At 46.5% G+C, this 22,888-nt stretch overlaps 1 protein-coding gene across 1 annotated transcript in view; it reads left to right on the plus strand.

Moving 5' to 3' along the window:
• The window catches only part of LOC120040635 (uncharacterized protein C16orf52 homolog B), a 38,289-nt gene extending 15,877 nt beyond the window's left edge, over nt 1–22,412 (plus strand). The window contains exons 2-3 of the mRNA XM_038985716.1: nt 6,706–6,918; nt 20,546–22,412. Of these exons, the coding sequence (XP_038841644.1) occupies nt 6,706–6,918; nt 20,546–20,730 (398 nt within the window). The 3' untranslated portion in view covers nt 20,731–22,412. The remainder of the gene's footprint in view (nt 1–6,705; nt 6,919–20,545) is intronic.
• The last annotated feature ends 476 nt before the right edge of the window (nt 22,413–22,888 follow it).

Genomic DNA, 22,888 nt, shown 5'->3' on the forward strand with positions numbered 1-22,888 from the left:
TCTGTCTTTCAGCATCTCCACCATTGGACCACCAATATGTATTGTATCATCTTTTCCACCATGTTTTTCCAAGTTGTTGTAAAATCGAATTATTGTCGATAGCCTACCTGGTAAGATTATGGTGAAGGTGGTGGTAAAACCCACTCTTCATAACCGAGCCCACCTTTCATGAAAAAGACTACAGGTTCCTACCACCTAAACCGTTCATGCATAATATGATACCGTTTTGCTTACTCAGGTAGAAATCTCCATGAAGACGAACACACACTCATTTAGTGTCTCTCCTATGTTTCTCAGTGGTCTGATCTGTGTGTGTGTGTGTGTGTGTGTGTGTGTGTGTGTGTGTGTGTGTGTGTGTGTGTGTGTGTGTGTGTGTGTGTGTGTGTGTGTGTGTGTGTGTGTGTGTGTGTGTGTGTGTGTGTGTGTGTGTGAACTACGTGTTGCTGCCTACGTAACTGTACAAGTGCATGTGTGTGTGCTCATGAGCTAGTCTATCTCTGGCAGACGTCATCATGGCTCAGTCCAGAGGCTATAAATCCTCTGTGTGTGTCTGATCAGTGATAGATGGCTCCAGTAGGCTCTCCGCCATAGGCTAGATATTATCTCCTCTCGTCCGTGTTCCAGACCAACAGATGTGCATACTTACTGACTGACTTCAAGATCAGGGAAGAAACTCAACTGGAGAGAGAGAGGGAGAGAAAGAAGCCTCTTCAGTTTGAAGTGAGAGAAAGTTAAGTAGGAAAAGAGGAGGAGAGAGGACAGGAAGGTGTGTGTGTGGTAGATAAATCAAAGGGAGAAATACTGTACTATGTCTGATGGGAGAAGTGAGATGAAATATATAGTAGCGATGCAAACTGCTGTCACGTTAGCTAGCAGCATTTGAGACTTTTTCAAAGCCTCTGCTTCTTAATGAACTGACACATTATACAGGGAATGCTGAGGTGTCAAGACAAACATCCGGATGCAGTGTGTGCCTGCCAGTGGATAACGATTTATATCTGCTGCTGTGTACGTGCACCTGTGTGTGAGAAGAACCATTACAATCGGTTGCAGTGTGTGTGTGGGAGACGTCCATGCATGTGTGTTCTTGTGTGTGTTACAGAGCAACAGCCTCAGCCTCCTCTGACATAATTGGGCCCTGTAGGCTGCAGAGAGGAGCTCCTTGCAGGCATTGATTCACAGACAGATTAAAGGGGGGGAATTCCACAGTAACGGAATTAAACTTTGTCTCAGTCTTTTCACTTTAAAATGTATGCCAAACAAAAACCATTGATTTTCAAAGTTTAACAAACAATAGAGCTCTATGCACAAGGACTACTTTTAACAATTTCCACTTTTTTTTTTACAAAAACGAATTTAATGTTAGAACTGTGCAGATGGAAACTTTGGTAACGGAATTACTGTAAAATCTCCCTCAGGTTTTTATGTGACCACGTTTTCCAAAACCGGTTAAATATACGCTCAGATTTAAAGATACACTATGCAGAACTTGTAACACCATTTCCTGGTTGCAAAAAGTCTAATAGTTCGCCTAATTTCAGTTTGTGACAAAACAAGCAAGTATAGTGTAGAGAATCATTGTACCATCTAAATCGCTGTGAAATATATTTTCCATAACAGAATATATAGTACACTGCTCAAAAAAATAAAGGGAACACTTAAACAACACAATGTAACTCCAAGTCAATCACACTTCTGTGAAATCAAACTGTCCACTTAGGAAGCAACACTGATTGACAATAAATTTCACATGCTGTTGTGCAAATGGAATAGACAACAGGTGGAAATTATAGGCAATTAGCAAGACACCCCCTATAAAGGAGTGATTCTGCAGGTGGTGACCACAGACCACTTCTCAGTTCCTATGCTTCCTGGCTAATGTTTTGGTCACTTTTGAATGCTGGCGGTGCTTTCACTCTAGTGGTAGCATGAGACGGAGTCTACAACCCACACAAGTGGCTCAGGTAGTGCAGTTCATCCAGGATGGCACATCAATGCGAGCTGTGGCAAAAAGGTTTGCTGTGTCTGTCAGCGTAGTGTCCAGAGCATGGAGGCGCTACCAGGAGACAGGCCAGTACATCAGGAGACGTGGAGGAGGCCGTAGGAGGGCAACAACCCAGCAGCAGGACCGCTACCTCCGCCTTTGTGCAATGAGGAGCAGGTGGATCACTGCCAGAGCCCTGCAAAATGACCTCCAGCAGGCCACAAATGTGCATGTGTCTGCTCAAACGGTCAGAAAAAGACTCCATGAGGGTGGTATGAGGGCCCGACGTCCACAGGTGGGGGTTGTGCTTACAGCCCAACACCGTGCAGGACATTTGGCATTTGCCAGAGAACACCAAGATTGGCAAATTCGCCACTGGCGCCCTGTGCTCTTCACAGATGAAAGCAGGTTCACACTGAGCACATGTGACAGACGTGACAGAGTCTGGAGACGCCGTGGAGAACGTTCTGCTGCCTGCAACATCCTCCAGCATGACCGGTTTGGCGGTGGGTCAGTCATGGTGTGGGGTGGCATTTCTTTGTAGCGCCGCACAGCCCTCCATGTGCTCGCCAGAGGTAGCCTGACTGCCATTAGGTACCGAGATGAGATCCTCAGACCCCTTGTGAGACCATATGCTGACACATGCACATTTGTGGCCTGCTGGAGATCATTTTGCAGGGCTCTGGCAGTGCACCTCCTTGCACAAAGGCGGAGGTAGCGGTCCTGCTGCTGGGTTGTTGCCCTCCTACGGCCTCCTCCACGTCTCCTGATGTACTGGCCTGTCTCCTGGTAGCGCCTCCATGCTCTGGACACTACGCTGACAGACACAGCAAACCTTTTTGCCACAGCTCGCATTGATGTGCCATCCTGGATGAACTGCACTACCTGAGCCACTTGTGTGGGTTGTAGACTCCGTCTCATGCTACCATTAGAGTGAAAGCACCGCCAGCATTCAAAAGTGACCAAAACATCAGCCAGGAAGCATAGGAACTGAGAAGTGGTCTGTGGTCACCACCTGCAGAATCACTCCTTTATTGGGGGTGTCTTGCTAATTGCCTATAATTTCCACCTTTTGTCTATTCCATTTGCACAACAGCATGTGAAATTTATTGTCAATCAGTGTTGCTTCCTAAGTGGACAGTTTGATTTCACAGAAGTGTGATTGACTTGGAGTTACATTGTGTTGTTTAAGTGTTCCCTTTATTTTTTTGAGCAGTGTATTTTCATCTGTTTAAAGCTGGTGTACAAACCCAAAAGTAAAATACACATGTAGAAGCATAGAAATAGTGCTCATAGAACAAATATACAGCTTCTTAGACTTGCTTTCAATGTGAATGGCCGATCTATAACTCACATTTCTATGTGAATTTGGTCGGGTCGCCCAAAAAGTTACATATTGCAGCAATAAGATTCAAAGATGTCTGCAGAAAGAATGGGGTGTCAGTTATGGCAACTTGAGTTTAACAAAAATCCATTTTGGTTATTGAACTACAGTAAGTGAAGTGGAATTACGGTAACGGTAATGGGTCCCTGATCTATACTACACAGAAATGCGTAATTATGGGTATGAATATCATTCTCCTCATGTTTTACAAGTTTGGACATCGCAGCACAGATGACTGGAGTTCTGTACAGCGCAGTAGAATACAGTATAGTTCAGTACAGGGCAATATACTGTACTATACGCTTCTTTTATTTATTGTCCTCTACTATATTGTACTGTACTATTGTATTGGACTGTACTATACTATGCTCTACTCACTGTGCTGTACTGTACTCAGTACCAGAGGTTGGAACCAAAATTATTTTACAATCGTTTCGTTCTGAACAGAACCATTATTGTTTTCATTCCGTTCCACTGTTCCGACCAGCAAAATACAGTTCTGAACCGGTTCGAACCAAAAAAAGTAACGGTTTACAGGTGCCTTTCTGTTCCTTTTTAAACTTCTGAAATCAGTGCAGATAGAGCAGCTTGTGGTGGAGCGGGCAAAATATTTACATGCACTGGACAGATGAGTGTAGGGCGCGAGATGTGACTGACATTTTGCAGTGGGGAGAGAGAGATAGGGTTGAGGAGGCTTGGCTTGAAGCGCTGGGAATCTTGTTATGACATGCATTATCTGAATTAGGCTCACAGAATTATACCTATGGAGGAGCGGCTTCTATAAAGGAACTTTGAATGTCTTTGAACGTCATAGTTGGCTTAATGTTGGACATGCTAGCTAGCTAACACGTTTGTGTGTGCAGAGCAGCACCGGAATTAAAACAAAAACACATCAGCCTCCCGAGTGGCGCAGTGGTCTAAGGCACTGCATCTCCCGGTCGCAGCCAGCCGCGACCGGGAGGCCCGTGGCGCGGCGCACAATTGGCCCAGCGGCGTCCGGGTTAGGGAGGGTTTGGCCGGCAGGGATATCCTTGTCTCATCGCGCACTAGCGACTCCTGTGGCGGGCCGGGCGCAGTGCATGCTGACACAGTCGCCAGGTGTACGGTGTTTCCTCCGACACATTGGTGCGGCTGGCTTCCGGGTTGGATGGGCATTGTGTCAAGAAGCAGTGCGGCTTGGTTGGGTTGTCTTTCGGAGGACGCATGGCTCTCGACCTTCGCTTCTCCAGAGTCCGTACGGGAGTTGCAGCGATGAGACAAGACTGTAACTACTACCAATTTGATACCACAAAATTGGGGAGAAAAAAGGGATGAAAAAAAAACACATCTTACCTTTTTGTAGTTAATAAATCCAATGTGAAACGTTCTAACTATAGTATCCTTAACTAGCATTGAAAAGGTCAATTAATTATTCTCTAATTAAGATCTCTCCCTAATTTCTGAATCACGCTTGTAACGTCAGAGGGGGAGGAGTCTACACATGCACACTCCCTGGCAAATATTTCCAGGTGGCTGGCCGGCAGACACTGGAAGAAGTTGATTAGCGACATGGTGAGGGCGTTGCATAGGAACTTCGTTGTGTTTTCTGGGGGGACTGGAAAAAAATGTCCGGAACATAAAGTAACGTTATTAACTGGTTCTCATGCTTTTAAAATAACAGTTCTGTTCTGGAACAGTATAGATCACTTTCATTCGTGGTTCTGATTATTTCCCCCCCAAAATGTCATTATTTTCCGGTTTTCTGTTCTGTTCCCTGAACCGGTTCCAACCCCTGCTCAGTACTGTATTGTATTGGACTCTACTGTGCTCTACTCACTGTACTGTACTGTGCTATCCAAACTTGTGAAACGTAAGTCTACGATGGGTTCGGATTTGGTCCAGTCCGGTCTGTCTGTGGACATTAACATCAAGGCCAGGGTGGACTGACCAAATTTCAACTACTTTTCAACGTCCATGGAGGTCCGTTGTCGGTCGGTGCTCAGTAGGTGAGGATGCTGGTTAAATGAAATGGAAAGGGAGGGGGCTCATGTGTAGGTGTCAGCTGGGAGAGGTGACATTAACTGGAAATGAGAGGAAGGCAGAAAGAAAGGCAGAGAGAGGGAAGGGTTGTCTAGACTCAGACTGTTTTAACACTCTTGGTTTGACCACCAGACGGCAGAAAGAAAACCGTTATGAGCTGAACATAACAGTATTCCAATGGAAGGAAGACAGTAGCAGGTGACCCTACTGGTTTGTGACTACTATGATTTCCCATTGTAGCCAATTTCATTTGCAGTATTTCTGTTACAGATTTGTTGGTAATTCTGTTAGCAATTTGATAACAGTTTGAGTGTTGTGAAGCCAGGCAATTTTTTTCTGTAAAGAATCTGATTGGTTAGTCGACAGTGTGTGTGTTCTAGCTGCCCTGACATGGATGTAGATCTGGGCGATGTGGACAAAATATATCATATTTTTGACAGTATGACGGTATTTGACAGTATTTTATATAAAATATGCTTCATGAGTAGTGCATGGCCCTAGGGTGGCAAAAAATACATTCTAAGTGTTTTTAATGGGGCTTTCTCTCTTCTGTTTGTTTTATACAGTTCAATCAAACTTCAATCAAAAATAATGTTCTGCATTTTCATCAGAATTTCCTTCACTCATTTGTTGTTATTTCCACACTGTACCACATTTGTTTTGTCTTTGTATGCCTCTATTTTGTGAAAGTCACTTTTTCTTTCCTAGTACCGTATATATTAAATTGATTCAATGTCCGTTCCTTTCGCCACAAGGGGCATTGTGCAGATTTCTAGGGTGCTTTTGTTACCCACACTGCCTCACAGGCAAGATTTGTGGCAAAAAAGTACATTTGCACATCTTTGGCTCCAGCGCTGCCTCACAAGCACTATTCATGGGAAAAAAGCACAAATGTGCACCAGAAGCTCTTGCTAGGAAATTAGCAGTTCTCAGCTGTTCGCAGTCTCTTACTGACGGTAAGAACGGGCGATTCCCTTATTTTTTTTAGTTACATCAGTCAGTTATTACATTTCAATTACATTTAACAAACCAAATACCATTATGTAAGCTAAGGTAAAGTAAAAATGCAAACCGGACTGTGCATCAATACCTGAATATAGTAAAATACGGTTTACTGCCCAGCCCTACAAGGATGTGCCCTAGCAGTGTGGTTGGTGTGAGAATTTAAATGTGTGTATGATCTAACACCTATTTTCTCTCTCTCTCTCTCTCTCTCTCTCTCTCTCTCTCTCTCTCTCTCTCTCTCTCTCTCTCTCTCTCTCTCTCTCTTATATTTATATATATATATATATATATATATATATATATATATATATAGGTGCCCTGACGGTAGGCCTGGTGCGGCAGTGCCAGACCATCCACGGTCGGGACCGCACCTGTATCCCCCCGCGGCTTCCCCCCGAGTGGGTCACCACGCTCTTCTTCATCATCCTGGGTATCATCTCCCTCACGGTGACCTGTGGCCTGCTGGTGGCATCCCACTGGCGCCGCGAGGCCACCAAATACGCCCGCTGGATTGCCTTCACTGGGAGTAAGTGACTCTAGTGACCGAAACAACCCTACCTTAATGACAGTCGAGTGTACATTGACCAATCAAAGCCAAGCTCAACCAACTGAGTGTACCTTTACTGATAGATGTTACTCAGAGACACATTGCACTTGACCACTAAATAGTGGTACTTGGTCACTCAAACGTTAAAAAAATGCACCCTCTCTATCACCCTGTTAAGTAGCTTGACCAAACAAGCTGTAGGCCTAGGTACAGAGGTCCCACTCTCTCACTCCTCTCTCTCCAATCTCGCTCCCCTCTTTCATGACATCATTTCCTTGGAATAACACTCCCCTCAACACCAGTGCATCCGTCTACGAGCAGATATACCCTCTCTCCTACACAGAGGAGGGGTAGGGGTAGAGAGAGAGTAAGTTGAGGGAGAGAAGAGGAAAGGGGGAGGCGAGGGAGAGGGGGGCTGTGAAAATATTGGTTTAGCTTTGCATTCATGCCCAGAATTTCAGTGGTGAAGCTGATTTCAGGTAAACCAATGGAACCAATGTGTGTGATGTTTGCGTCTTTTGTGTGGGCGGTGTGTGTGTGCGTGCATACTTGTATTCTGTATGTGTCTTCTATCCTCCATGCCTCCAGATCATCCCTTCCCTGCAGCTCTTCCACTGAGAAGTGCATTCTATGGTACCTGTGTGGGCGTCATAGAGTGCCACTCAATCGCTTCTTTTTGTCTTTCAACACTCATCCCCCTCTTTTTAGACAGGAATTCAGAGGAGACACTTCTTAACTCAATACCAACCCAACATTCAGCAGCCCTGCTGAGCTGGGCTGTTTCGTAAGGCTGTGTAGGTGTTCATATTCTGATTGGTTGTTTAGCAAAGAGAAGAGACACAGACCCCCTCTCTCACTCACTCACACACGTAGAGGCAGAGTTTTACTAGCACACAGACACATTTGATTGAATTGGTGCATCACAGTCGTTATATGTTAGTCGTATTTAGAGAATAAGAATGATTATATTTCTATGGTGTATTTACCCAATAATCACCCAATAATCAATTTCCCTCCAACCCCTCTAAAAAGATGCGTTGTCAATGTGTTCCTTGCAAATCTGTGTCACGTGCTAAATGTGATTTTATTGAGTAATGTTTTGACAATCACACCGCTCTGAGCCAAGTGATGAGGTTGCCCTGGCAACAGGGAGGATATAGTCACAATCATCCAGGGTTCTGTTGGCTGTATCAGGTCCTCAGTGATAATCTCTCTCTTTCTCTCCCTCTTGTGCTTTCACATTCTATCGCTTTCTCTCCCACTCTCTGTCACTGCAGTGAAGACTACCATTGTTGGCTTCTTTCAGACAAAGAGATGCATTTTAAAGGAACAGGGAAAGGGGAAACTTAGTCAGTTGCACAAGTGAATGCATTCAACCGAAATGTGTCTTCCGTATTTAATCCAACCCCTCTGAATCAGAGAGGTGAGGGGGCCTGCCTTAATCGACGTCCATGTCATCGGCGCCCAGGGAGCAGGTGGTGTTGCGGGGGTTAACTGCCTCGCTCAAGGGCAGAACGGCAGATTTTTCCACCTTGCCGGCTCAAGGATTCGAACCATCAACCTTTCGGATACTGGCCCAACGCTCTTAAACGCTAGGCTACCTGCCGCCAGAAAGAAAGAGATTGAGAGAGAAGGAACGGGAGAATGTTTGTAGGTAGGGGGTAGAGATTGAGATGTGTGAAGGGGAGACTACAGAATGACACTGAGCTACACTGGACCAGGAAGAGTGAGAGAGGGAGATGAAGAGAAAATGAGAGTGGGATTGAGAGACTGGAGAGGTAGAAAAGCATCACTTGTAACCTGAGAGCCAGCTATGGGAGAAGGAAAGGGGGAGGAGGACAGAGGGGTTCTAAAGGGGATGGAAAGTAAGAGGGCCTTGAGTATTTCCCTGACAGTGCTGAGCACTGCACCTCACAGGGTTGCTGCTGCTGCTGTGTAATGGGCAGGCTGGGCTTTCTCCTTTCAGGAAAGAGGGAGAGGGTAGAGTGAGGAGAAGTGGTAGACTAAAAGGGGATTAAAAGAGAGGTAGAGTTAAAGTGAGGGAGAGATTGAGTATGTGAGAGAGTGAGGGGGCTGGGGGTTGGGATAAGGGGCATCTGTGATTGGTGCTCTGTGTTACAGAATGAAAGGTGCAGGGAGAGGGGGGTAGCTAGTAGGGGGCTAACAGGTGATGATTGCTGGCTGGGGAAAGGAAGCTTCCAGTAGGCGTAGCTGGCCCAGGGCCACTGCCACCTGAAAGGGCCCCTTTGTACAGCCAGCACAGGCCCCCTTCTGTCCCCTGTACACTACAGTCTTTACACTAGGCCCTAGCCAGGCCCCCTTCTGTCCCCTGTACACTACAGTCTTTACACTAGGCCCTAGCCAGGCCCCCTTCTGTCCCCTGTGCACTACAGTCTTTACACTAGGCCCCAACCAGGCCCGTTTCTGTCCCCTGTGCACTACAGTCTTTACACTAGGCCCTAGCCAGGCCCCCTTCTGTCCCCTGTGCACTACAGTCTTTACACTAGGCCCTAGCCAGGCCCCCTTCTGTCCCCTGTGCACTACAGTCTTTACACTAGGCCCTAGCCAGGCCCCCTTCTGTCCCCTGTGAACTACATTCTTTACACTAGGCCCTAGCCAGGCCCCCTTCTGTCCCCTGTGCACTACAGTCTTTACACTAGGCCCTAGCCAGGCCCCCTTCTGTCCCCTGTGAACTACAGTCTTTACACTAGGCCCTAGCCAGGCCCCCTTCTGTCCCCTGTGAACTACAGTCTTTACACTAGGCCCTAGCTAGTAGGCTTGGGCGGTATACCATATATACCGGGGTATTTGGAAATAGCCACGGGATGGTTTTTCAGTACCAATACAGGTATGTAATAATGTAATATGTACATGTAGGTAGAGTTATTAAAGTGAGTATGCATAGATAATTAACAGAGAGTAGCAGCAGTGTAAAAGAGTGGAGGGGGGGGGGGGCAATGCAAATAGTCTGGGTAGCCATTTGATTTGATTAGATGTTCATGAGTCTTATGGCTTGGCGGTATCTTTTTAGAAGCCTCTTGGGCCTAGACTTTGCGCTCCGGTACCGCTTGCCGTGCGGTAGCAGAGAGAACAGTCTATGACTAGGGTGGCTGGAGTCTTTGACACTTTTTAGGGCCTTCCTCTGACACCGCCTGGTATAGAGATCCTGGATGGCAGGAAGCTTGGCACCAGTGATGTACTGGGCCGTTCGCACTACCCTCTGTAGTGCCTTGCGGGCGGAGGCCGAGCAGTTGCCATACCAGGCAGTGATGCAACCAGTCAGGATGCTCTCGATGGTGCAGCTGTAGAACCTTTTGAGGCAGTGAATGATGTGGTGTACTCTTCAATGCCATCGGAAGAATCCTGGAACATATTCCAGTCTGTGCTAGCAAAACAGTCCTGTAGCTTAGCATCTGCTTCATCTGACCACTTTTTTATTGACCGAGTCACCGATTGTAAGCAAGAATCGGGAGGATAGAATTATGGTCAGATTTGCCAAATGGAGGGCGAGGGAGAGCTTTGTACGAGTCTCTGTGTGTGGAGTAAAGGTGGTCTAGAGTTTTTTTTTTTTCTCTCTGGTTGCATATTTAACATGCTGGTAGAAATTAGGTCAAACAGATTTAAGTTTCCCAGCATTAAAGTCCCCGGCTACTAGGAGCTCCGCCTCTGGATGAGCGTTTTCCTGTTTGCTTATGGCCGTATACAGCTCATTGAGTTCGGTCTTAGTGCCAGCATCGTTTGTGGTGGTAAATAGACAGCTACGAAGAATATAGATTAAAACTCTCTTGGTAGATAGTGTAGTTTACAGTTTATCATGCAATACATTAGGAGATAAAGAAGATTGCGTTCTTCATTTCACCTGTCACATAATTTTTCATTATGAAGCTTACTGGTAGTTCCCAGTTGTGATGTTTGTTTACAAGCACACAACAACAAGAGACAGGATGTAACGGCAGCCTTCCTCCTCTTCGTCTGAAAACAAGCCACCTATATATGATTCCCAATCAGGGACAACGATTGACAGCTGCCTCTGAGAACCATATTAGGCCGAACACAGAAACAGACAAACTAGACACACAACATAGAATGCCCACCCAGCTCACGTCCTGACCAACACTAAAACGAACAAAACACACAAGAACATTGGTCAGAACGTGACAGTACCCCCCTCCTGAGGTGCGGACTCCGAACGCACCCCCTAAAACTCAAGGGGAGGGTCTGGGTGGGCATCTGTCCGCGGTGGCGGCTCCGGCGCAGGACGAGGCCACCACTCCACCATTGTCTTTGTCCCCCTCCTTAGCGTCCTTTGAGTGGCGACCCTCGCCCCCGACCTTGGCCTAGGAATCTTCACCAAGGTCCCCACTAGATTGAGGAGACAGCTCAGGACAGAGAGGTAGCTCAGGACAGAGAGGTAGCTCAGGACAGAGAGGTAGCTCGGGACAGAGAGGTAGCTCGGGACAGAGAGGTAGCTCAGGACTGAGAGGTAGCTCAGGACTGAGAGGTAGCTCAGGACAGAGAGGTAGCTCAGGACAGAGAGGTAGCTCAGGACAGAGAGGTAGCTCAGGACAGAGAGGTAGCTCAGGACAGAGAGGTAGCTCCGGACTGAAGGGCAGCTCCGGACAGAGAGGCAGCTCCGGGCTGAGGGGCAGCTCCGGGCTGAGGGGCAGCTCATGACTGGAGGGCAGCTCATGACTGGAGGGCAGCTCATGACTGGCGGGCGGCTCTGGCAGCTCCTGACTGGCTGGCGGCTCTGGCAGCTCCTGACTGGCTGGCGGCTCTGGCAGCTCCTGACTGGCTGGCGGCTCCTGACTGGCTGGCGGCTCTGGCGGCTCCTGACTGGCTGGCGGCTCCTGACTGACTGGCGGCTCTGGCGGCTCCTGACTGACTGGCGGCTCTGGCGGCTCCTGACTGGCTGGCGGCTCCTGACTGACGGACGGCTCTGGCGGCTCCTGACTGACGGACGGCTCTGGCGGCTCCTGACTGACGGACGGCTCTGGCGGCTCCTGACTGACGGACGGCTCTGGCGGCTCCTGACTGACGGACGGCTCTGGCGGCTCCTGACTGACGGACGGCTCTGGCGGCTCCTGACTGACGGCTCTAACGGCTCGGGACAGACGGGCGGCTCTAACGGCTCGGGACAGACGGGCGGCTCAGATGGCTCGGGACAGACGGATGGCTCAGATGGCGCTGGGCAGACGGATGGCTCAGATGGCGCTGGGCAGACGGATGGCTCAGACGGCGCTGGGCAGGCAGGCAGCTCAGACGGCGCTGGGCAGGCAGGCAGCTCAGACGGCGCTGGGCAGGCAGGCAGCTCAGACGGCGCTGGGCAGGCAGGCAGCTCAGACGGCGCTGGGCAGGCAGGCAGCTCAGTAGGCCTGGTGCGTGGTACCGGCACTGGAGGTACTGGGCTGGAGACACGCACCATAGGGAGAGTGCTTGGAGGAGGAACAGAGTTCTGGAGACGCACAGGAAGCCTGGTGCGTGGTGTAGGCACTGGTGGTACTGGGCTGGGGCGGGAAGGTGGCGCCGGATATACCGGACCGTGAAGGCGTACAGGAGCTCTTAAGCACCGAGCCTGCCCAACCTTACCTGGTTTAATGCTCCCCGTAGCCAGGCCAGTGCGGCGAGGTGGAATAGCCCGCACTGGGCTGTGCTGGCGAACCGGGGACACCATACATAAGGCTGGTGCCATGTACACCGGCTCTAGGAGACGCACTGGAGACCAGATGTGTTGAGCCGGCTTCATGGCACCTGGCTCGATGCCCACTCTAGCCCGGCCGATACGTGGAGCTGGAATGTACCGCACCGGGCTAAGCACACGTACAGGAGACTCCATGCGCTCTTCAACACAAAACGGTGTCTGCCCGTACTCTCGCTCTCCACGGTAAGCCCGGGAAGTTGGCGCAGGTCTCCTACCTGACTTCGCCACACTCCCCTTTAGCCCCCTCCCAAGAAATGTTTGGTTGAGCCTCTCGGGCTTCCAGCCGCTCTGCCTTGCTAGCGCCTCATAATGCCGCCTCTCCGCTTTTGCTGCCTCCAGCTCCGCTTTGGGGCGGCGACACTCCTCTGGCTCTGCCCAGGGTCCTTTACCGTCCAGAATTTCCTCCCATGTCCATTCCTCCTGGTACCGCTGCTGCTGTCGCTGCTGCCCGTTGCTACGCTGCTTGGTCCGAGTGGGGTGGGTGGTTCTGTAACGGCAGCCTTCCTCCTCTTCGTCTGAAGAGGAGGTGTAGCAGGGATCGGACCAAGACGCAGCGTAGTTGGTGCTCAACATATTTAATTACGAAAGAATAAACGTGAACACTTAACACAATACAAAAATAACAAAATAACAAACGTGTGGCAAACCGATACAGTCCTAGCTGGTGCAGAGAAAACACAGAGACAGGAAACAACCACCCACAAATCCCCAACACAAAACAAGCCACCTATATATGATTCCCAATCAGGGACAACGATTGACAGCTGCCTCTGATTGAGAACCATATTAGGCCAAACACAGAAACAGACAAACTAGACACACAACATAGAATGCCCACCCAGCTCACGTCCTGACCAACACTAAAACAAGCAAAACACACAAGAACTATGGTCAGAACGTGACACAGGAGCCTTGTGAGTCACTCACTGTTGTGCAGCACGCACCAGGTGATCTAGTTACAGTATGGAATTCACAACTAAATGTTTGCCAGCTAGAAATCTTATAAGTTAACTGTGTAAAATGTGCTAAATGCTCTGCAGTTGTGCATTTGGTTTGCTAATTTAGAAGATAGTTAGCTATCTAGCTAAGTGGTTAGCTTCTTCCAAAATCCAGTTTATCTTGGTAACAGCAGAGAACACCCTCCTGGATCAACAGCCTTGCTGTCTAATATTTGTTTTGTGCGTACAACTTTAAGTATAATTATTTTGTTACTTGTATTACTTTCAGTATGAAGGTATTACAATCTGCATACCGCCCAAGCCTACTAGCTAGTCCCCTGTACACTACAGTATTTACACTAGGCCCTAGCTAGGCCCCCTTCTGTCCCCTGTACAATACAGTATTTACACTAGGCCTTACCCAGGCCCCATTCTGTCCCCTGTACACTACAGTCTTTACACTAGGCCCTAGCTATGCCCCGTTCTGTCCCCTGTACACTATAGTATTTACACTAGGCCCTAGCCAGGCCCCCTTCTGTCCCCTGTACACTACACTCTTTACACTAGGCCCTAGCCAGACACTACTATGTCCTAGCAAACCCCGCTGTCTGACTTCGCTGTACAGTACACCCCAGGTACAGTGAGGTACAGTATTCTGACAGGCACTAGTCTAAGGATCAGTAACATATCAGCTAAGGTAGTTTGAAAAACACTGAGGTTCTGGCTTGCGGTGGGTAAACACATGGCCGCGGCAGTGAGGACAGACGTAAATATTAGCCGTGTCTGCCCAGTCCGGGGGGGTTAGCCAGTCAACACTGTCCTCGCTAGCTGGCAGCACAGACAGGACACATTCAGCCAGCCAGCCTGCCTGCTAGTGTAGAGAGAGCCATAGAGAGCCAGCGGCATCATCTGAGCTGTTTTAGCTAGGCTAAATCAGTCCCTTTCTGAGGGGGGAAAATAGCCTGTGTGGGTTTGGGCTGGAGGACATGATGTGTAGCTGTAGTGTTGTGGAAGCATATGAGGAGTTATTGCCCCAGGCCTCTTTTGATTTCCATCTACGTGCGTTTAGAAAATCAGCCCTATGATTGAAGCTTTAGTTGGGGCCCTCAGTGTGAATGGAAGAAAGTATCATCTGTAAGCCTTTGATTGTGTGTCTGGCAAAGCAACGTGATTTGATTTAGTCTGTTTCCAGTTCGTCTGTTCAGTGGTAATTCACAGGAATCAGAGAATTATCTTGTTTGACTTTCGATTGACAGTTGCACTTATAGACCCAGCTAACACTTCCCTAAACGTTCTCCTTTGGTTATTTGACATACAGTGCCTTCAGAAAGTATTCACACCCTTTGACATTTTACCGATTTTGTTGTATTACTGCCTGACTTTAAAATTGATTAAATTGAGATTTTTTTTGTCACTTGCCTTTTCTTTGTACCTCATAATGTCAAAGTAGAGTTCTCTTTTCTTTTTTTTTATCATCACAATCATTTATAAATTTTTTAAAGCTGAAATGTCTTGAGTCAGTAAGTATTCAAGCCCTTTTGTTATAGCAAGCCTAACTAAGTTCAGTAGTAAACATTTGCTTAACAAGTCACATAATAAGTTGCATGGACTCACTCTGTGTGCAATAATAGTGCTTAACATGGTTTTTGAATGACTACCTCATCTCTGTACCTCTGGACAAGCAGTGAATTTCTGACACAGATTCAACCAGTGCGATTTTCCAATGCCTCGAAAAGAAGGGCACCTATTGGTAGATTGGTCAAAATAAAATAAAAAGCAGACATTGAATATCCCTTTGAGTATGGTGAAGTTATTAAATACACTTTGGATGGTGTATCAACACACCCAGTCACTACAAAGATACAGGCGTCCTTCCTAACTCTGTTGCCGGAGAGGAGGGAAACCACTCAGGGATTTCACCATGAGGGCAATGGTGATTTTTAAACAGTTTGTTTTCTCCTATCACACTCTGAGGATGGATCAACAACATTGTAGTTACTCCACAATACTAACCTAATTTACAGAGTGAAAAAAAAGGAAGCCTGTACAGAATACATGCATCCTGTTTGCAACAAGGTAATAAAGTAATACTGCAAAAAATGTGGCAAAGCAATTCACTTTTTGTCCTAAATACAAAGTGTTATGTTTGGGGCAAATACAAAACAACACTTCACTGAGTATTACTCCCCATATTTTCAAGCATAGTCATGGCTGCATCATGTTATGGTTGTGCTTGTAAGGACTGGGGAGTTTTTCAGGATAAAAAAAAAAAACTAAAGAGAGCTAAGCACAGGCAAAATCCTAGAAGAAAACCTGGTTCAGTCTGCTTTCCACCAGACACTGGGAGATTAATTCACCTTTCAGCAGGACAATAACCTAAAACACAAGGCCAAATCTACACTGGAGTTACTTACCAAGAAGACAGTGAATGTTCCTGGGTGGCCGAGTTACAGTTTTGACTTATCTGCTTGAAAATCTATGGCAAGACCTGAAAATGGTTGTCTAGCAATGATCAACAACCAATTTTACAGAGCTTGAAGAATTTGGGGCAAATGTTGCTCAATCCATGTGTGATAATCTCTTAGAGACTTACCCAGAAAGACTCACAGCTGTAATCGCTGCTAAAGGTGATTCTAATATGTATTGATTGATTCAGGTGGTTGAATACTTATCTAATCAAGATATATTAGTGTTTTATTTTTCCAGAATTTTTTACAATTGTTAGATTTTTCCCCCACTGACAGAGTGTTTTGTGTAGATCGTCCTGGGAACTAACATTTGATAGCTGGGGAGGCTGCAATATCTTCAAATAAATATTCTGAAAGCCCCAAAATAAAACCAAACATGGGGAGTTTCATGATGCTAATTAACAATGGCTTTTTTAATTAACTGGTCCAACCAAGAGGCTAATCACTTGGATTAAGACGGATAACTACCCTAATGATTTTTCTCCTGACCTTGTCCCTGTGCCCAGTCACTGCTTACACACACACACTGAACACACACACACAAACCGTATTGTGCCCCATCAGGACTGGTGTGTCACTCCTCTTTGTGGGGTGCCAGAGCAGTGACTTATTATCAGTGTTATATCACTTATCTCAGCAGGACGTCTAACACACTAATTGGTGTCTTGAAATGGATGCCAAGTGCTTGTCTCTTCAGAAATATATATTTATGACCTCCCGAGTGGCACAGCGGTCTAATGTGTTTTGCGGTGTCACTACAGCCTTTGGTTCGAATCCCAGGCTGTGTCACAACCGGCTGTGACCGGGAGTCCCATAGGGACACAAGTGGCCCAGTATCGTCCAGGTTTGGGGAGGGTTTGGCCAGGGGGCCTTTACTTGGCTCATCGCACTCTAGTGACTTCTTGTGGCGGGCTGCAGGCTGACTTCGGTCGTCAGTTGAACGGTGTTTCCTCTGAAACATTGGTGCGGCACATTGGTTAAGCGAGCGGGTGTTAAGGAGCGCAGTTTGGCGGGTCATGTTTAGAAGGACGCGTGACTCTCCCGAGCCCGTTGGGGAGTTGCAGCGATGAGACAAGATCGTAATCACGACATTGGGGAGAAAAAGGGGGCAAAAGTTTGGACACACCTACTCATTCCAGAATTTTTCTGAATTTCTACTATTTTCTACATTATAGAATAATAGCGAAGACATCAAAACTATGAAATAACGCATATGGAATCATGTAGTAACCCAAAAAGTGTTAAACAAATTGAAATATATTTTATTTGAGATTCTTCAAAGTAGCCACCCTTTGCCTTGATGACAGCTTTGCACACTCTTGGCATTCTCTCAACCAGCTTCATGAAGTAGTCACCTGGAATGCATTTCAATTAACAGGTGTGCCTTGTTAAAAGTTAATTTGTGGACTTTCTTTCTTTCTTAATGCGTTTGAGCCAATCCGTTGTGTTGTGACAAGGTAGGGATGGTACACAGAAGATAGCCCTATTTGGTAAAAGACCAAGTCCATATTATGGCAAGAACAGCTCAAATAACCAAAGAGAAACATGAAGGTCAGTCAATCCGGGAAATGTAAAGAATTTTGAAAGTTTCGTCAAGTGAGTGCAGTCGAAAAAACCATCAAGCGCTATGATGAAACTAATGAGGACCGCCACAGGAAAGGAGTTACCTCTGTTGCAGAGGATACGTTCGTTAGATTTAACTGCACCTCAGATTGCAGCCCAAATAAATGCTTCACAGAGTTCAAGTAACAGACACATCTCAACATCCATGTTCAGAGAAGACTGAGTGAATCAGGTCTTCATTGTCGAATTGCTGCAAAGAAACCACTACTAATGGACACCAATAAGAAGAAGAGACTTGCTTGGGCCAAAAAACACGAGCAATGGACATTAGACCGGTGGAAATCTGTCCTTTGGTCTGATGAGTCCACATTTGAGATTTTTGGTTCCAATCGCTGTGTCTTTGTGTGGCTCCCACCATGAAGCATGGAGGAGGTGTGATGGTGTGGGGGTGCTTTGCTGGTGATACTGTCAGTGATTTATTTAGAATTCGAGGTACACTTAAGCAGCATGTCTACCACAGCATTCTACAACGATATGCCATCCCATCTGGTTTGCACTTAGTGGGACTATTATTTGTTTTTCAACAGGACAATGACCCAACACACCTCCAGGATGTGTAAGGGATATTTGATCAAGAAGAAGAGTGATGGAGTGCTGCATCAGAAGACCTGGCCTCCACAATCACCCGACCTCAACCCAATTGAGATGGTTTGGGATGAGTTGGACCGCAGAGTTAAGGAAAAGCAGCCAACATACAGTATGTGTGAACTCCTTCAAGACTGTTGGAAAAGCATTCCAGGTGAAGCTGGTTGAGAGAATGCAAAATTGTGCAAAGCTGTCATCAAGGCAAAAGGTGGCAACTTCGAAGAATCTAAAATCTTTGTCACGGATCCCCCCCGGTACTGCTGCTCATTCCGTGCACCAGTTCCGGAGGTCTACGTCACCGTCCTCTAGGCGTTACTGAACTGTCTCATTATGCACACCTGTTCCCCCTGATTAGTAATTGTATATATGTGCCCTCTGTTCACCATTGTCTTGGTCGGTTACTGTTCCCATGTCCGTTGGTCTTGTGAGTACCTGTGCTTTGTTGTTTCGACTTTCGTGCTGCGTGTATTGTGCACTTGTTATTACGGGTCTCGTCCTGTGTATTGTTATTACAGGTCTCGTCCCGTGTATTTATTAGAGGTTTAACCTCACTCTTTTGTTTGGGTTACATCCCTGTGTTTTTTGGGGGGCTTCTTCCCCGTGCCTTTTCATGGCATGTTGTATTTTTTGTGGAGTATTAAAACCCCCTATTATTTATTCCTGCGCCTGTCTCCAATCATTTATACAACGTGGCAATCTTAAATATATTTTGATTTCATTAACACTTTTTTGGTGACTACATGATTCCATATGTTTTATTTCACAGATTTGATGTCTTCACTATTATTCAACAATGTAGAAAATAGTAAAAATAAAGAAAAACCCTTGAACGAGTAGGTGTCCAAACTTTTGACTGGTACTGTATATATTTATTTATTTTTACTTGTTTTTTTTATCTAATGATACTTGTTGCTTTTTTCGCCACAGAGTAGGATGCCTGGGGAACATGTCTGCAGTCTCTCTCCTATAGCTCCTGGTATGTGATGGGGTGGCCCTTCTATTGCTGCTGATAGGGAGAGAACACGGATACTCTACCATGTAGGAGAGAGGAGAGCAGAAGTTATTTCACGGCAGACCACCGCATGTCCACTGAATTAGCGTTAGCCTAAGTGATTAAGTTACAGTATATCGAATTAGCTTTTAACGTCATCTTTTAAAGTAATTCAACTCTATATTTATACTACCTTTTGAGTACGTTTTATAGAGTATGTGTAAATCCTTGGCTCTGCCGTTTCAGATTAGTAACACTGCTTCAGATGGACAGATTCACTCAAAGCCCACAGAATCTATGTTGTGCGTACATGTGTGGGTGTTCAGTTGGTGTTTGTGTCTCTTGATCAGGTCCTGAGTCCCTCTACCTGCTGCCCTGACTGTCTGAAGAGAGAGAGATGCTCCCTGGTCTCGGCTCCCTCTAGCTGAGTGGATTATAAAATTGCCTCAGTTTGTTACAACGCCAACTCACTTTTCTCTCTCTCGCTCTCCTACTCTCTCTCTCACACACACACAGTCTTGTGTAACTAACCTTGTGGGGACACACAATTCAGTCCCATTCAAAGTCCTATTTTCCCTAACACTAATTCTAACCTTAACCCTAAACCCCCTAGAAATTAGCATTTTACCTTATGGGGACTGTCCGCAGATGTTCAATTTTTCTTGGGATTATTATTCTTGTGGGGACTTCTGGTCCCCAGTAGTATAGTTAAACACGTCCACACACACACACACACACACACACTTTCTCTCTCTCCTCTCTCCATTCCTCCATCTCTCTCTCTCCCTCTGATCATTGATCTGCTTGGAAGCCCACTGAAAGGCCCCATTATCCTATGCCGAAGAGCGTCCGTCTGCCTGTTGTTTTTGGAGCTCTTCTAAAAGCCTGCATGGTCTGGTTGGTGTGTTCGTGACCTTGGTACATTCACGCTGGTGAGACTGGAGTGTGTCTCCTTCACAGCTAAGGTCTATTTATGTAAAAGGGTTGAGGCGTGATGGTGTCTGGGGCCTTGGACGAGTGTTTTGGTTCTGTAGTGTGTGTGACGTTGTGCGGTAGTATGTAGGCCTACTGAGGACGAGTGATGATTCAGTCATTAAATTCATCAATTAATTAGTCAGTCACTCAATCAATTAACAAATCAAGTCAATCTTTATTATCCCAGAGGGAGATTTGGTTGACAAGCATCCAATCCATCCCAGGTTTCATCCTAATTGAAAGCAGAGCTGTCTCCAGTGTAGCAAACACCACAGGAAATAGTAAACAATTCCAACATGTCTAACATTATCTCTCTCCCCCTCAGTGATCCTGTTCTGTATGGCGGCACTCATCTTCCCCATCGGTTTCTACATCAACGAGGTGGGTGGCCAGCCATACAAGCTGCCCAACAACACGGTGGTGGGCTCCTCCTACGTCCTCTTTGTCCTCTCCATCTTCTTCACCATAGTGGGACTGCTGTTCGCAGGCAAGGTGTGCCTGCCCGGCTGACTGCGGCTACCGCTCTGCCACCTGGACTTTCAGCTGGGGCCGAGGAAAAACATACACAGGAGATAAATCAAATGGAGGAAAAGAAAAATGGACGACTAAAAAGAAAAACACTGGCCAGAAAGCAGGGATGGGATGTCTCTGGCGGACGGTGTGACGATATGCAGCTGGGACGGTTAACGCGGAATAACAAACTAACTGAGATGAATAGACATGGACGAATATGGACGCTGTCGAACTGACTCGGGCTTTTCCCCTCTCTGCCTTTGCTTATTTAAAACATGTTATTTTTACATTGTTGTTGTTGTTGCACTTTGGAGAGCGATGTGGGAGACACACGTCCGCTCCATGGGGGGGTGAAGAGGGGTGGGGGGGTTGGAACGACCGCCGTCCTTTCCCCAAACCCCCTGCTGTTGCCACGGCGACAGTAACTATGACGTCACACCTTTCAGAGGATCTCCACTTCACCCTTCCTGCCCAGCGAGAAAACAAACCGTTGTCATCTCAACTGTTCCTGTTGCTATTTTTGGCTTCTTACACTATTTCAGTTGTTTTGGTTTCTTCCATTTAGGGTTTTTTGGGGTTGTTGCTTTCTCCTTTCCCCCTTTTTCACTGAGGTGGTTTGAGGTGGTTTGGGCCAACGAACCTCTGGAGGAGCTGTAAGGGTATATTAAGAGGCTGCTGATGGGGTCATTGTCTCTCTGCCTCCCCATGTGTGGCCTGGGACAAGAGTCACTTCAGCCATGGTTAGGCAGTAACTAGGGAGGGAGCTATTTGGGGTAGAGGGGGAAGGTTGGTTGAGATGACATCCTAGGTGGCATCCTAGCTTGCTGGACATGAGCAAGTCCCCTTTGGAAGAAGGAGGGTGGACTGCTACATTGGCCTTTCCATCTTCACCCTAACCTTAACCCCAGCACCATGACCCATATAATCCATGGGATTTAGACAGGTGCGCTGTTCCAGAGAGGGGAGGATAGGACCCCAGGCCCTGAGGACCAAGGTTCCTTAATTAGCCAGGCACCACACAGTAAGTCAAGCACCTACCAGCTGCTCTACAGGAAAGGAAAAAGGGAATGAAGACTGAGAGCACCTGGATTATTATGAAACATGGATGGGATCAGGCAGGAGTGATGTTTTGTTTTTGCTTTGTAAAATAGTAATAAAAGGCATCAGGGACTGCAGGTCAGGTCGTTGTGTGGGGCTGTGCCTCACTACTGTGCTCTGCCCGATGCCTGTGAAACACACACGCACACACACACTAACAGATGCACAAAAGAGTTGCACACAAACACACACACGTGTTTCGGGCTCAATCTCTAAGTCATGGTGAAGTATTTGTTGTCCATTTCCATTCCTGCTCAGCTTTTCTTTGTGTTGGTCTGTATAATATGGATTGTGAAGAAGCCCTTTCTGGTTCCTAGTTTGATTTGTTGTTGTGCCATGATCAGAATTTCTGTTTTAGGAAGCACTGTGCATTCAACGGTATAGCTAATAGCAGAAGAGACACCACAAATGTATAAAAAAAGAACTTCTTACCTCATATTTTTTTCTTATTCAAACTACTACTTTTATGTTTTCCAAACCATGGCGATGAGTTCCCTAGAAATTGTATTGTCTTGATCAGGCATAAAGCTTGTGATCAACGCAAATTATTTATCTTTCACTGAATAAAAAGAGAAAAAAGACAGATGTGTTTGAGTCTGACACAATCACTCTACATACTGTATAATGTTTATTCTGTTTCAACATGTTAGTGTTCAGCTCCAGGCCTCGAGGGCCACCTTGTCAGCTGGTTTATGTGTTGCCTGGTTTGTCATTTATCAACTAGTGTCTTTGACTGGTTAGGGAGTAGCCAATCACACCGGTCTCTGATAAAAGGCAATAACAAAAACCAGGGCGATGTTCAGTAGGAGAAAACCTCCCTGTTTCAAAAGTTATGTAAAACTTATAAAATAATCCAGTGGACCTCTTATTTATTTATTTATTTTACCTCAAAAATCGTTTAATTTGTGGGGGGGGTTCAGTTCTATATTTTTCAGTTTCTTATGGAATAATCTGTAGAAGAATGTGCCATCTCCAAATGGCCTTCCCATCTGAATGTTTTAAGACATTGCACTGTTTTCAACACAAACCTATGTAGAAGACAGAGGCAACCAAGGTG

This window comes from Salvelinus namaycush, unplaced genomic scaffold (genome assembly GCF_016432855.1).
Source record: "Salvelinus namaycush isolate Seneca unplaced genomic scaffold, SaNama_1.0 Scaffold37, whole genome shotgun sequence".
Taxonomy (NCBI): domain Eukaryota; kingdom Metazoa; phylum Chordata; class Actinopteri; order Salmoniformes; family Salmonidae; genus Salvelinus; species Salvelinus namaycush.